The sequence below is a fragment of the Xiphophorus maculatus genome, chromosome 2 (genome assembly GCF_002775205.1).
Source record: "Xiphophorus maculatus strain JP 163 A chromosome 2, X_maculatus-5.0-male, whole genome shotgun sequence".
Classification (NCBI taxonomy): Eukaryota; Metazoa; Chordata; class Actinopteri; order Cyprinodontiformes; family Poeciliidae; genus Xiphophorus; species Xiphophorus maculatus.
The window spans coordinates 862,209-875,793 of record NC_036444.1 but is presented as its reverse complement, the minus strand read 5'-3'; the positions used below and the strand labels follow the sequence as shown (position 1 = coordinate 875,793).

The 13,585-nt window shown below is 43.4% G+C and overlaps 1 protein-coding gene across 4 annotated transcripts in view; it reads right to left on the bottom strand.

Moving 5' to 3' along the window:
* cdh13 (cadherin 13) overlaps positions 1–13,585 on the bottom strand; it is a 282,552-nt gene that overhangs the window by 179,645 nt on the left and 89,322 nt on the right. The window contains exon 1 of one of the 4 annotated variants that reach the window (XM_023325012.1): positions 2,637–2,883. The exons of the other annotated variants lie outside the window; for them this stretch is intronic. Coding sequence (XP_023180780.1) covers positions 2,637–2,643 — 7 coding nt within the window. The 5' untranslated portion in view covers positions 2,644–2,883. Of the gene's footprint in view, positions 1–2,636; positions 2,884–13,585 lie in introns of those variants that run through there. 4 annotated transcript variants of the gene reach the window in all.

The window sequence follows — 13,585 nt, the reverse complement described above, 5'->3', positions numbered from 1 at the left end:
GTACCGGATCAGACGGAGCTTTACGTACAGGGTCAGACGGAGCGTTACGTACCGGATCAGATGGAGCTTTACGTACCGGATCAGACGGAGCGTTACGTACCGGATCAGACGGAGCTTTACGTACCGGATCAGACGGAGCTTTACGTACCGGATCAGACGGAGCGTTACGTACCGGATCAGACGGAGCTTTACGTACCGGATCAGACGGAGCGTTGCGTACCGGATCAGACCAGACGGAGCGTTACGTACCGGGTCAGACCAGACGGAGCGTTACGTACCGGATCAGACGGAGCGTTACGTACCGGATCAGACGGAGCTTTACGTACCGGATCAGACGGAGCTTTACGTACAGGGTCAGACGGAGCGTTACGTACCGGATCAGACGGAGCTTTACGTACCGGATCAGACGGAGCGTTACGTACCGGATCAGACGGAGCTTTACGTACCGGGTCAGACGGAGCATTACGTACCGGATCAGACGGAGCGTTACGTACCGGATCAGACGGAGCGTTACATACCGGATCAGATCAGACGGAGCGTTACGTACCGGGATCAGATCAGACGGAGCGTTACGTACCGGATCAGACGGAGCGATTTGTTCTCCATTCACACTGAAGCAGATATAATCGGATGTAATGAAGCTCATCGCTGCTCAGAGCTAAAGGAGCATTTAATGAAGAATGCCGTCCAGTTATTATAACTCCGTTGTGTCGTTTAAAAGTGCGTTGCTCGAGTTATCAGTACTTTAGGAGGAACTCTGATGATCTCTGCAGGTTTCATTCAGGCAAACTTGGCTTCGAACCAGCAAACATTTGGCAGCTGTTGGAAATATTAGCTTAATTATTTTGGTTTTTATTGATGTTTAACTTTGATATAAAAAGAATTGAACTGAAACAGCTAGTTTATATCTCTGGGGTGGACCTGCTTTGTTTGTTCCTGTCCACCACAGCGCTCTCTGAAGACGCGTCTTCGTATTTTGCATTTTTTTCTAAGGTAATTAATGTTTTGTTGTGGTTTTTGTATCAGATGGTCTTGTTGGTCTGTTGGTGTGATTTTATGCATTTGATTGTTTGAATAAATTCTGATTGATTGTGACTGTTGTCTTTGTGGTTTCAGTTTTACACCTGACGAGACAACAACGAGCAACAGGTAGAAAACTGCAGATTGTGATCAGGTCGAGGTTCACTTCCACTCCTTAGTTTGGAGAAAAACAGTCAGTAATCATGAAGATGAAATCTGGTGAAAGCAACACAGTTTAGAAACAATTAATTCTAATTTCTGTTTTATCAAAGGGCTAATTTACGTACAGTGGCTCTACAATGTTTAATAAATTACAGTATCCAGCCTTCAGGAAATAAATGCTTTAATTAATGCAACATTTCTGTAGCATTCTGTCTGTAAGGCTGAGGTCGGATTAATTTTATATTTCTAATGTTTTCGTGCTAACAGAAGCTTTGACATTCTGACATTTTTGTGATGTTTTCTGTGTTTATATGAGAGCATAAAGTGTTTCTCTGCTCCGGCTCCAAACCGGAGAACCAGCTGAGCCCAAAGCTCTGGTTTCTGCTGGTTCTGGTGGAGACTTCCCGTCGTTCCGGTCCGGCGGATCGGCAGACGAGCGAACAGGAACAGACTCAGCGGAGAGCTGGTTATGAAACCGGCCAGAGAGACGGAGACGATTTCTGTCGAGACAAAGCTGGAGCGTCAGGCCGGCCTTCCCCTCTGCTGAGAAACAGAGAATAAAGAAACTTTCCACCGGATAACGAGCTGCAACAACCCAGAACAAACTGCAGAAACATCTGTTCATATCGGATTTAAAAAACACAAACTATCAGTCCTGTAGTTTTAAAACTGAGGAGTATCTGCTCAATGCTGAGACTACTCTGTATATATTTACTTTAAATCACTCATATAGTGTTAATTACCTGCAGAGAAAAGGAGCATAAACACCTTTATGTCCTCTAATAAAACCAGGCCGTTACAGCATCTGTATGTGTTGATGCTCGGAGCGACGCGCAGCAGGGACGCCGTTTAACAGCAGCAGCCATCTATTAATATAAATAATACTTGTCTCTGTGCTGCTTTAACCGTCCAGCCTTCAGCAGCTAGTGTAACAGAACCAGTCCGTGGTTGGTCGTCCCTGACTCTGATCAATAGGCTGCGGTTTATCATTGATGCACTTAACCTTTGTTTCCGTTCAGTATGGCTACTATCGCCTCTCTGCAGACAAAATCTTTATTTACCCTCGAGAGGAAGAGAGTATCAGAGGGAAGATGAGAAAGTAAAACGAATCCAAAAAATGGCAGAATTAATACGAGTCCAACAGGCAGCGAGGGAGGAAGTCAGCAGCTTCTGCAGGGAAACGCTGCGCTATCGCACAAACTCAACTCTCTCTTCTAAGCCGAAGCATGAAAGATGTGTTCATTTCCATCCCCATTACAAGCCCCAGATTTATTTCAATAACATGGCTGACTCTTTAGAGGCTGCAAATTGCAGCAGCAAAAAGTGTCAGCGGCATTTCAAAGGCAGTCGAGTGTTTGATGGTATTCTAATGCTGTCAGGTTTTGGGGATTTCTCTGAAGAAACTGTGAATTGGCAGCTTTGAAGTCAGACAACAATGACAGAATGTAAGTTACCTGACATCAGCACCGCTGCACAGCCACCACTCCTCCAGAACCAGCAGAACACGGATCAGAGGAGCCAACATCTCCACAGGAAGCACGGCTAAAGCTAAGCTTAATGTTTTATATTTATAAGAACTAAAACTCATGTGATCGACCATCAGGCTGTGAGAGAGCAGCCAAGGCTACACAGCTCTGTCGCTAAACTTATCAGGCCTAGCCTGGTTAGCAGTTAACAGCTAGTGACCTTTGTCTTAGCTGTTTTCCAGCGTTTGCTAGTCCAGTATGTCCAACTTCCTGTGATATGATCAGCTAGTTTCTATCTGCTCTCTAGCGCCACACTGTGGCAGCCTGCAGGAACAGCTCACATATCTCTGTAGAAAATAATTTGCTTTTAAGAAGCTTCTGTAAAGTTTGTTTTAAAGCACCATTAATTTTCCTTGGTGCTGATTGGCTGAAGCCCTCAGAGCAGAAATAATTCAGACTGTAGATTTTAGTTTCTGTGGTAGCAAAGTTTCCACTGCATGTATTAATGCATGTTAAAGTATATTTAGTGTCTGAACTATATAGTTAGTTATAATTGTTTTTATTGGTCTAAAGTGATTTCAGATTGCAGCTGATTGTGGGGAAAAAACAAACGCTCTTTAAATTTCAGTTATTTAAGTCAGAGGGGCAAAGAACAGACTCACTTTGGTGACTTAACCCTTTCATGCATGAATTATGATCCTTTGTGTCAGAATTTTTTTTCCATTTTTAAAAAAAATTTTCTTAAGGCATAAAAAAAGGTAGGAACATTTCTTTGTAAAAATAATTTATTTTTTATTTTTATGTGATCAATTGTAATTTTGTCCAAATACAAAGTTGTTATTTGAAAAATACATCAGTAGTATTTTTCCTTAGGGGTTATCTGATGTCACAATATGTTTTTTACTTGCAAGAGTCGTCTACAGTAGGAGGAGGGACCGGGTCGGTTCTCATGCTTTTTTGTCTGTCGGCCATATTGTATTTAACAAAAAATAATTTCTTGCATTTGCAGCTGATGGCCAGTAGTTGATGGTATATTTTATGATGCATTAGTGTCCACTTCAGTGGTCTGTGTGCATTTATAACATAAAAATCCACGGGAAGCACAAGAAAATGGCTTTTAGAAAGCTGTCCACTGTAGTGACCACTATGAATGAAAGGGTTAAGATATTAATTTATACATTTACAGTTTGACCACATATTTTAAAAAGTCAATAAATCTCCAGTTTATTTTTGTTAGACTAATTTATCTTTCATGATAACTAAATCCCTAAAAACACAATCAACAAAATACATTTGAATACATATTTTTTTGAACGGAGCATAAATTCCCGTTTGATAATGCTGAACTTTATGAGATTATTAAGCTGCTTCCAGCTTTTGTCCGTCACATAAATGAGATTTCTTTCCTTCCTGTCAGGTACTAAAGTTTTCCTTTGAGGTGTTTTGAAGACTATTTTCTGTCTTGTAACAAAATGTCAAGCCTCCATGATGGCAGAGATGTGAATCAGAGGAGTAATCTGAAGGTGGCGGCGCCGCAGTGAGCTGATAGCTGCCGAGTGTAACCGCGCCGCAGCGGCTTCTCCAGTAATCACCTGGCTGTAAGGAGCTGCTGCTGCTGCCGAAATGGATTTACACCCGACTGCATGTTACCTCAGAGCCGCCCGCACAGGGACACTCACTGGATTCACATTTCTCATCCAGGTTGTTTCTGATCTGATCAACTACAGGAGCCCAGGAAGAACAATACTCCATCTCCACTGTAACAGGTTGATAAATCCTCCACCATCACATCATGTAAAAATCAGTTATTATTATTCATCACATACAGCAATAAAATCTGATTCAGCCTCTTCTGGTCTTAGAAGCAAAGATTTCTCATTTGGGTTTCTACTAGTGAATGTTAAATATTCTTTACCAAATCAACATACATAATTCAGCTATGTGGTTTATTAGACGGCTGCCTTATGTTCAGTTAATTGCTTGAGAGACTCAGACATTTATCTATCTATCTCTCAGCATGTTTGGTGAAATCCTCCTTTATGAACCCGACATGAAGACAAACCGAAGCTGCCGGGCGAACAGCACTGAGACACTTATTTACCTTTTCACTCGTTTTCAGATCAACTTTTCTAATCCTTTCAGTTCTTACTGTAAAAAATGTCATGAGTTAAAAACTCATTTCCACATGGACACAATGACAAACTATTACATCATTTTCTGCTATTGTCTGTTTTCTCTCCGTAGCAGCTGGTCAGCGTTCTGATTGGCTAGGGTCAGAACGGCGGTACCGGGTCAGAACGGTACCGGGCAGCACAGCATCAGAATCCAACATGGCGGTTGAGTCACAGCAGATTAAATAATTTCTGCTTCATCAGAAAATCAACAAAACAAACTGCAGATTTTTAAATCTGAAACTCTAAGAATCATTTAAAATATTTTAGCATAAAAACTAAAATATGTTTACTTGAAAGTCTTTACTAATCGTCTTTTTTATGTTTTAGCTCTACAGATTTATCATAATGTTTACATAATATTACAACAACAGATCGTTATTTAAAAGTTTTTTTCATTTCACAGCACAGAATCCTGAAGATAAAAACCGTCACTTCCTGACAAACGTCACTCACCAACATGTCAGACAGAAAATCTCACAAAATCTCTCGAGATAAAACGTGAGTTCAGAGTAAACAAACATGGCCGACAGGAAGAAACAACGGAGAAGACGGCAGGAATATCCATAATCAGAGCGTCTTTAATGCCGTCAGATGGTGAAACTGGGCTCCGATCTGCAGGTTCGTCTCAGTGTGAACCAGGCTGCCGCTGATTAACTCCTTCAGAACCGACTGAACAGAACCCAGCTGAGTTCTGCTGCTGAGCGTCTCCGTCCCCTCATCACCAAACTGTCTCCTCAGTGAGGTCACTGACCTCCAGCAGCAGCTTCACGTCACTATGGACCAGAACCTCTGAGGAACGGTTCTGATTGGCTGTCAGGAACGGTGATGAAGGGCGAATATTTATATGCAGCAGATGATCTTCAGCTGTCTACATAAATTCAGTTATTTCATTCCAGCCACGTGTTGCAGGAATCACATTCATCCTGAACAAAAGGAACAACAGGAACCAGGAGCTTATTAAATTTGATTCTCTCTGAATCTTTTCTTTGACATAATTGCAGCGTGTTGCTCTCCCGGCGGACGTGGAGATTCTGTTAATAATCAGCGGCGTTCATCAGGATGCAGACCCAGTCGGACTCTGCTCTGCTGCGTGCTGATTGGCTGCAGCCAGATAACCCACAGACAGTATTCTCTAAAGATTTGACGCCTCCTGAATGTGTTGGTTTGTTCTAGTGGACGTTCTGCAGCGTTCCTCAGATCCAAACCAGGCCGACCGGAGGCTGAATGTATGAAAGCGACGCTGCAGTTCATAGATCAGATGGATACCGATGGACGCGTCCTTTCATTTCTTGCAGTGTGGAAGCGTGTCTAATGCTGACAGTGACAGTAAACATCTGGTGAATGCATGCATGCAGCGCATGTTGAGTCCCGCAGGCGCAGGCTTTGAAGTTTCCCGTCTTCACCTGCTTATTTATGAACTCGCTTCATTCCAAACACGAAAAGAAAACGCATCGAAGCGTCGCTGACGGACCGCCGACTCTGAGATGTAACCAATAATAAACCACAGTAATCTTTGGAAATGAGAAAGTCATAATTAACAGGTTCTGGTGGAGGGAATGCAGCCAATGTGAAACACATTCTGGTCCAAATCAACACGTGAAGACAAAAATAGTCTGTCTGTTCTCAAACTGAAACGTTCGGCTGCAGAAAACGCTTTTCTCAGTCTGAACGCCAACATTTGGTCTAAAGATCGATTTCTGATCTATCGGTTTAGTCCAGTTCAGGATGTTTAGACTTCAGGGGATTTTGTGGGAAGGAGATGAAGATGACCAGACTGAGAAAGAGGAGAAAAGTGGCTAAAACCGGTAAACACAAAGCCGGACCACACCTAGCTGCAGAAAGGATCCAGAACAGATCAGAAGCGTCTAAATATTTTGCTGTTTAATGCAGAGCAAAGTAAAGATGCTGTGGAACATTAGCTGGAATCGCTCTTTAGCCATTTCAATCAGAAGCCAACTTCACGTGGCTAATGATGAAGTTGGCTTCCCCTGACTGGACAGCGTCGCTGCAAAGATGTTCATGGTTAGCTTAGCATGAGGATCAAAATATTTAACCAAATTAACTGTCTAACAATTTTCACTTCCAATTTGATTAGATTTTCCGTTAGCTCCTGCTAACGTTGTTAGCTCATTATAATGGTCTTAGCTCAGCATTAGCTGCAGACGGTGTTAGCTCCTGCTAACGGTGTTAGCTCCTGCTGCTCTCCTGTTACTCTACTACAGCTACTGTAATCACATAGAAACATGATTTCAACCAGAACAGTGACGGAGCTGGTTTGGGTTTTTTAACATATAAATAAAAAGAGCAAATTAAATTAACTACTTTTTCTAGAAGAAACGGAGAAAATCTGACTGATAAATCCAACATTTTACAATGAAGGACTCAGAGAAGCAGGTGAATCCTCAGGAGGATTTTATAACTCGTTTTTGTAACCTGGAGAAAACTGAGTGGATCCCTGGCAGCAGAACAAAGTGGAAATATGAACCCGATCAGAACCGAACCTCTCAGCAGGTAAAATGGAGGGAAGCTCACAGCTAACGCTGCTCCGTCCAGGATGCAGAATCTGTCTGGAAACATTCCTGCTCCTGCTGCTCCTGCTCCTCCTCCACCTCCTCCAGCAGACAGGAGGTCCAGTTGAGTCCGGAGGGAGGAAAACAACTTGGGAACAAACGGTTTAAGGAAAACAGAGTGGAAGAAGATTATTTAGTATTTTCCAGAGTTTCCCAGATGTTTATCACAAACATAACAATAAAGCTAATTTGTCTGTGGAGGGATTTAGCAGCTGGCCTTCACCTGGCCATGTTTTTATTCTCATAATGATGTATTTTTATCAGGCTGGGAGATAAAACCGGTGGCGTGGCTGTGATCCGAACAGAACTCGACCTTCCTCCTCATGAAGTGTTTTCTGATCCTTCACACTGCAGCCTTTCTGCACTCACACACTGACATGAGCTGCATAAACAAACAAAACAATAATCAGCGTGATTGTTGAGTAATCATGTTATTGAACTATCTGGCAGTTTAGTGCCCGGAGCCGTTCTGAGACAAAGCCGACACATTTTCACAGGCGACGTTGAAACGTGGCGATAAAAAGCTCTTCTTCACTTTCAGGGCTCCAGATCTGAAAGCTTCTGTTAAACACTTTCTTCTGCTCCAACTGGCAGACTAATATATTCTGTATTGTTTTTGCATTAGTTACAAGGTCAAAGCTGCAGAGCCTCTAATTCATCCAAGGCCCTGAAACACTTTAGCCGTGCTTTGGTTGTTTTAATGCTAATGTCCAGATTAGCCAAGTGCTGCAGAAGGAGCACCGCTCTTTATTGTTCCAGGGTCAGAAGGTTAAAATAATTCTGTCAACACTTATAAGATAGAAAAACAAAGCATGAGCTTTTATCAGTGATCGGATCAGACCGGACCGGACCGGATCTTAGTCCTGCTGAAGTCCAGAAGCATCAGAATCTGGAAGTAAAACCTTGGAGAGATTTCTCTGGTCTCTTTTGCTTCAGGAAAACATGTTTATTTTTATCCTCCTGTTATAAAATGGGCTTTTTGTTTTCAACACAGGAAAGCATCTTTAATAATACATGAGCTGCAGTGATGCTGCGCAGGAGGAGACGGACCAAGACAGGATGAACGCAGAGCTGGGAGCCGGCGGTTGGTTGGGCTCCATCCCTGCTGGATGGAGGATTCACAGAATCCTGCACAGTTTCGCCCTGCAATAGGAAACTGCTGCTGATTTTGAGCGGCTCTGCCGTTTGTCTCTGAATCTGTCTGGTCTCAGCTGCACTTACACAGCGGCTAGCTAAGTGTTAGCATGCTAGCCTGTCCAGGCTCTGAGATAGATAGATAGATAGCATTTATTGTCATTGAACAGAATTCAACGAAATTTCCATTGCAGCTCCCGTGCAAAAGGTCAAATATATACAGTATAAATAAGCAAACACACAATAATAATAATAACAATATATACAACTAAATTAACTAAAGGCACTCAACCACACCAAAGAAGAAGCAGCAGGTCCAATTATGGCAAAGTACAGATAATGTGACAGTGCAAAGTGCAGAACAGTGTGGCTGTGTGGGGGTGGGGGATATGTATGTGTGACTGCGAGGTTATGATATGTGTGGGAGGGGGGGCGGCAGGGAGTAATGGCTCTGACGGCTGTGGGGAAGAAACTGTTTCTCAGTCTATTTGTTGTAGTCCGTATATTCCTGTACCGCTTGCCTGATGGCAGCGGCACAAACAGTCTGTGGCCCGGGTGGCTGGAATCCATGGCTATGGATCCAGCTCTCTTCTTGACCCGGTCTGTGTAAATGGAGTCCAGGTCTGGGAGGGGGCATCCCACAATGCCTTGTGCTGTTCTCACCACCCGTGTCAGTTGTTTCCTCTCCAGTGCTGTGCAGCTACCATACCACACAGTCATGTTGAGGCAGAGGATGCTCTCGATCATCGCCCTGTAAAAGTTCACGAGCAGCCGTGAGGAAAGTCCAGCCCGTCTCAGTTTCCTGAGGAAGAAGAGCCTTTGTTGTGCTTTCTTCACCAGGTGGGAGGTGTTTGTGTTCCAGGAGAGGTCAGAAGTGATGTGGAGGCCCAGGAACTTGATGTTGTCCACACGTTCCACCACTTCTCCATCTATGAGAAGGGGAGTGTGATCCGTCCTCCTGGACCTTCTGTAATCCACAATGACCTCCTTGGTCTTCCCTGTGTTCAGCACCAAGTTGTTGGCTGAACACCACTGAGTGAGCTGCAGAATCTCCTCTCTGTAGTGGGTCTCGTTGTTGTCTGAAATGAGACCCACTACTGTTGTGTCGTCCGCGTACTTCACGACTGTGTTGGTGGGGTGGATGGCCACGCAGTCGTGTGTAAACAGGGTGAAGAGAGCTGGGCTGAGCACACAGCCCTGCGGCGTGCCTGTGTTGAGGACCAGTGGGGACGATGTTGAGCCACTTATTCTCACCACCTGAGGCCTGTTGGTGAGGAAGTCTCTGATCCAGCGTCTCAGCAAAAGCCTGGACAGACTTTAGATCCAGAGCTGCAGCTTTCACATGCTTCTTCCTCCACCTGGCAGCCAGCAGTTCATCTGAGAAGCATTGCATGTAAAAGCTGCAGGTCTCCCTGTGGCTGTGTGGGTTCTCTCTGGGTACTCCAGCAGGACTGGACCTGGAAGCTTCTGGTGGAAAATCTGCTGCTGTTTGTGCATCAGGAGATGAAGAACTTATATAGATCTCCAGAAAGAAAAACTCTTTTAAAAGATTGAAAGAAAAAGCTTTCAATCAAACAGCCCCACCATGGACACTCATCAGAAAAGAATAAACCAATCAAACTCGGCGTCAAACAGAAAATCACAGGCCGCATAATTTCAAGCACATTCAGCAAAGAAGTGAAGCGGCTGGGAGACGGATGGGCTTCCAGGCAGCCGGCGGAGGCAGGCTGGCCCCGAGGCTCCTGAGCGCCGGCCGCTGGCCTCGGCCAATCACGGGGCAGGAAACAGCCTACTGCTTCACTTTCGACCATAATTTTGATGTGATTCTTTTTGCTTCAATCAAAGTTTCTATTATTGTTTCGTCATGAAAAAACTGTTTAAAGTGACTGGCTAAAGGTCGAGTTTATGAGCAGCCTGCAGTCAAGCTGGGCTGAACTCTCCCTGTGTGTGTGTGTGTGTGTGTGTGTGTGTGTGTGTGTGTGTGTGTGTGTGTGTGTGTGTGTGTGTGTGTGTGTGTGTGTGTGTGTGTGTGTGTGCGTGTGTGTGTCTCAGTGAGAGTCTGAACTGTTGTTTTTCATGTTTTTATTTATTCCTGCCTTAATTTCACATCATTACAAACGTTTTTCCTTGAACGGATCAAACGATGGGCTGCAGCTGGAAGCTCTGCTGGTTCTGGGTTTGAACCCGACCGGCCGCATGTTCTCCCTGTAGATGGGGGTTCTCTCTGGGTACTCCAGAGTCACAAACCGCTCATGTCGTCAAACAGCTTCAGCAGAACGATTAGAAACCTGATCCAGCTGCCTGCAGACGATCCAGCAGTTTAAGCCCGTCTGAAACGCCTGCAGCTCATTTTTAATGGTTCAAAACCCAAATACTCCTGAATAAATATTAATATGAGCAGTGGAAAAACAGAGAACGAAACAGAGGAATCTAGCACTGAAGGATGAAAAACCAGGAGCAAAAACACTGAGGCAGCACCGTAAAGTTACATGAGAACCAGAGGAGTAATCAGAGTAAATGTAGTGTAGCTATGGCAACGAGCAGGCGGGAAAACTGAGGGAGGAGACTAATGAACAGAGATCTGACAATAATCAAGAAAAATAGAACTATGCAAGAACCTGAACACATAAATAACTAATATGGCAAGACATTAACAGCAATAATTAACGGAGAAATTAGCTGAATATGGCAACCCCTGTTGAGCATTAATAACAGGTGTTAGAAAGACTAAACCTCAAACACCAGAATTGTGACGATTCAGCCACTTTAAGCAACCAAACAGCCCACAGCATGATGCTGCCACCACCGTGCTTGATAGCACAGTGTGACCTTTAACACCATCAAACCAGAAACACTCACACACTTTTACACACACATTATGGTGGAAATGTCTCCTGATTTAGCAACAATACACACCCACACACAGGGACATGAAGTGTGTGTGGCTTCCCTCTCAGAGTTGGGATGTGAAGCAGCAACACCGGCTGACCAGAAAGGAAGAAAGGTGAAAATCAGAACCTTCTTCCTCTGATAATCTGGTCTGTGGTGGTGAAATCCTGAGCTGCAGTTCTTCTGCAGCGGACCGATAATCACCAAGAGAAACCACAAGTTTACATACAGCCAATAAAAAACACCTTTTCTTTCTGACGTTAAATCAAACCAAACTTCTCTTGGTTCCCATCAGAATCACCAAAATTATTGCAAACTTTTGATTTACACTGCATGGCTAAAAATTGGGAGTTTGAAATCATGTTTACTTTTTATTTATGGTTCCCCCATTTTAAACAGCGGAGTTACCATTCCTTTGGTTTTAGGGAGCAAAATCCCAAAACAAGAAGAAACATAATAACAATAATAATCAGACTCCAGCTGGGCATTTTCTGCTGATCTTTCCTCTCAGCGTTCCTGAAAATCGTTCCTCTGTGTGTCTGACCAGCCGGGTTCCTCGACTGCACAAATACGACCCGGAGCGGCGAAACGCAGCGACACGTTTCCTGTTCTTCAGCCCAAAGTGAACTCCACTGGGTCAGAGGAGTCAAGCAGGTTTATTCCCTAAATTATTCCAGACTGAATAAATAAAACTATGGGAAAACAAGGCCAGAAGAAAGTCATGAATAGGAACTCTGAGATGAAAGAGGAGAGCATCAGCAGAAATGTTTAGGCCCAGATATAAACCTCTATATTCCACCCGAAGGCGAGATATTCCCATCGCTGTCAAAAGCAGAGAACTCACACTGAGGACGGAGCAGAAAAACTCAGAAACGTTCTGCCACTTCGGCAGCGTGTTAACCACCGAGTTCACATTTAAACTCCTGAACAGTTCAAACACTTTAAGAATCAATGGCAATCAGACTGCAACGCAAAGCTGTCAGTAGCAATACAATAGAAAAAGCAAATAGTGAATAGAAAATCGAAGTCTGACTCTGAAATGTCAGGTTCAGCGTGAAAAAGCGTGACAGTACAACAATGATTTTACAATCTAAGGAAGACGCTGAATGTAGCAGAAAAGTTTCGCTCTCACACTGAAGAAACTGAGCAATAAAAGCAGAGGGTGAAATTATAACTTAGGCGTGGATAATCACTGAATATCAGCAAACAGGAGTTGGATCTTTGCACCGAACAGCGACTTTGTGTTTTATGAAGCAAACTGACGGGAATTTTTAAAACTTAAGGAGTTATTTGTTTTCACCGTTGGGCGCCTCAGGATTTAATTCAGGGGACAAAATGATCAGAAACAGAACCAACAGAAGATTTTCTGCTTTAGATGAGCGGCTGGAAGACGCTCTGCTGCAGATTTAAACATCACAAACTGACGGGTCCAGACATTTCATCCCTCCAGAACCAACGACCTCCAGACGCTTTATTCCTGTCTGAACTTCAGATTCAACAACAAACAGCTTAGCTATTTGGTTAGCAAGCTAAACAGTTAGCATGCCTGTTAACAACACATTTAGCTTTAAACTAAAAAGTAAATATTTAACAAGCTTCAAATTAAATATTGAGTGTGACTAATGAGCTTCAACTGCTGCTCATGTCACCGTCGAACCATTCTCGGCTGAATGAGTCGTGTTAATAGGAACACAGACGTTTACCAGGGAATCTGCAGCAACAGGAACCAGTTCACTGCAGGACTTTATATAGACCCAGCTTTTATTTTGACAGTCCTTTCTGAATCAGCATGTTAGATGAATATTTAGCTTAGTTCAAAATATTTAGTATCAAACAAACATTTATGTGGAAAATGTTACTTTTACTTTCAGCCAAGAGCTTCAGACCAACTTTAGGAGGAACAAAAATGTTAAAGTCAAGATTACATAAAACCTGATCAAACTTGACTCCATTTAATACATAAATAAGCTTCTTCTGTCCATTCAGCCTGAACCTGTTGGCTGGGAACCAGCTGAAGCTACAGCTAACGCTAATGCTAACGCTAATGCTAAGGGAGCATCTGGGTTGTCCTGATGTCACTTTTTCTGCCACATTTTAAAAATCTGCTCACATTTTGTATAAGAAGAAGAAGAAGAAGAATTACTTTATTCATCCCAGCAGGGAAATTATT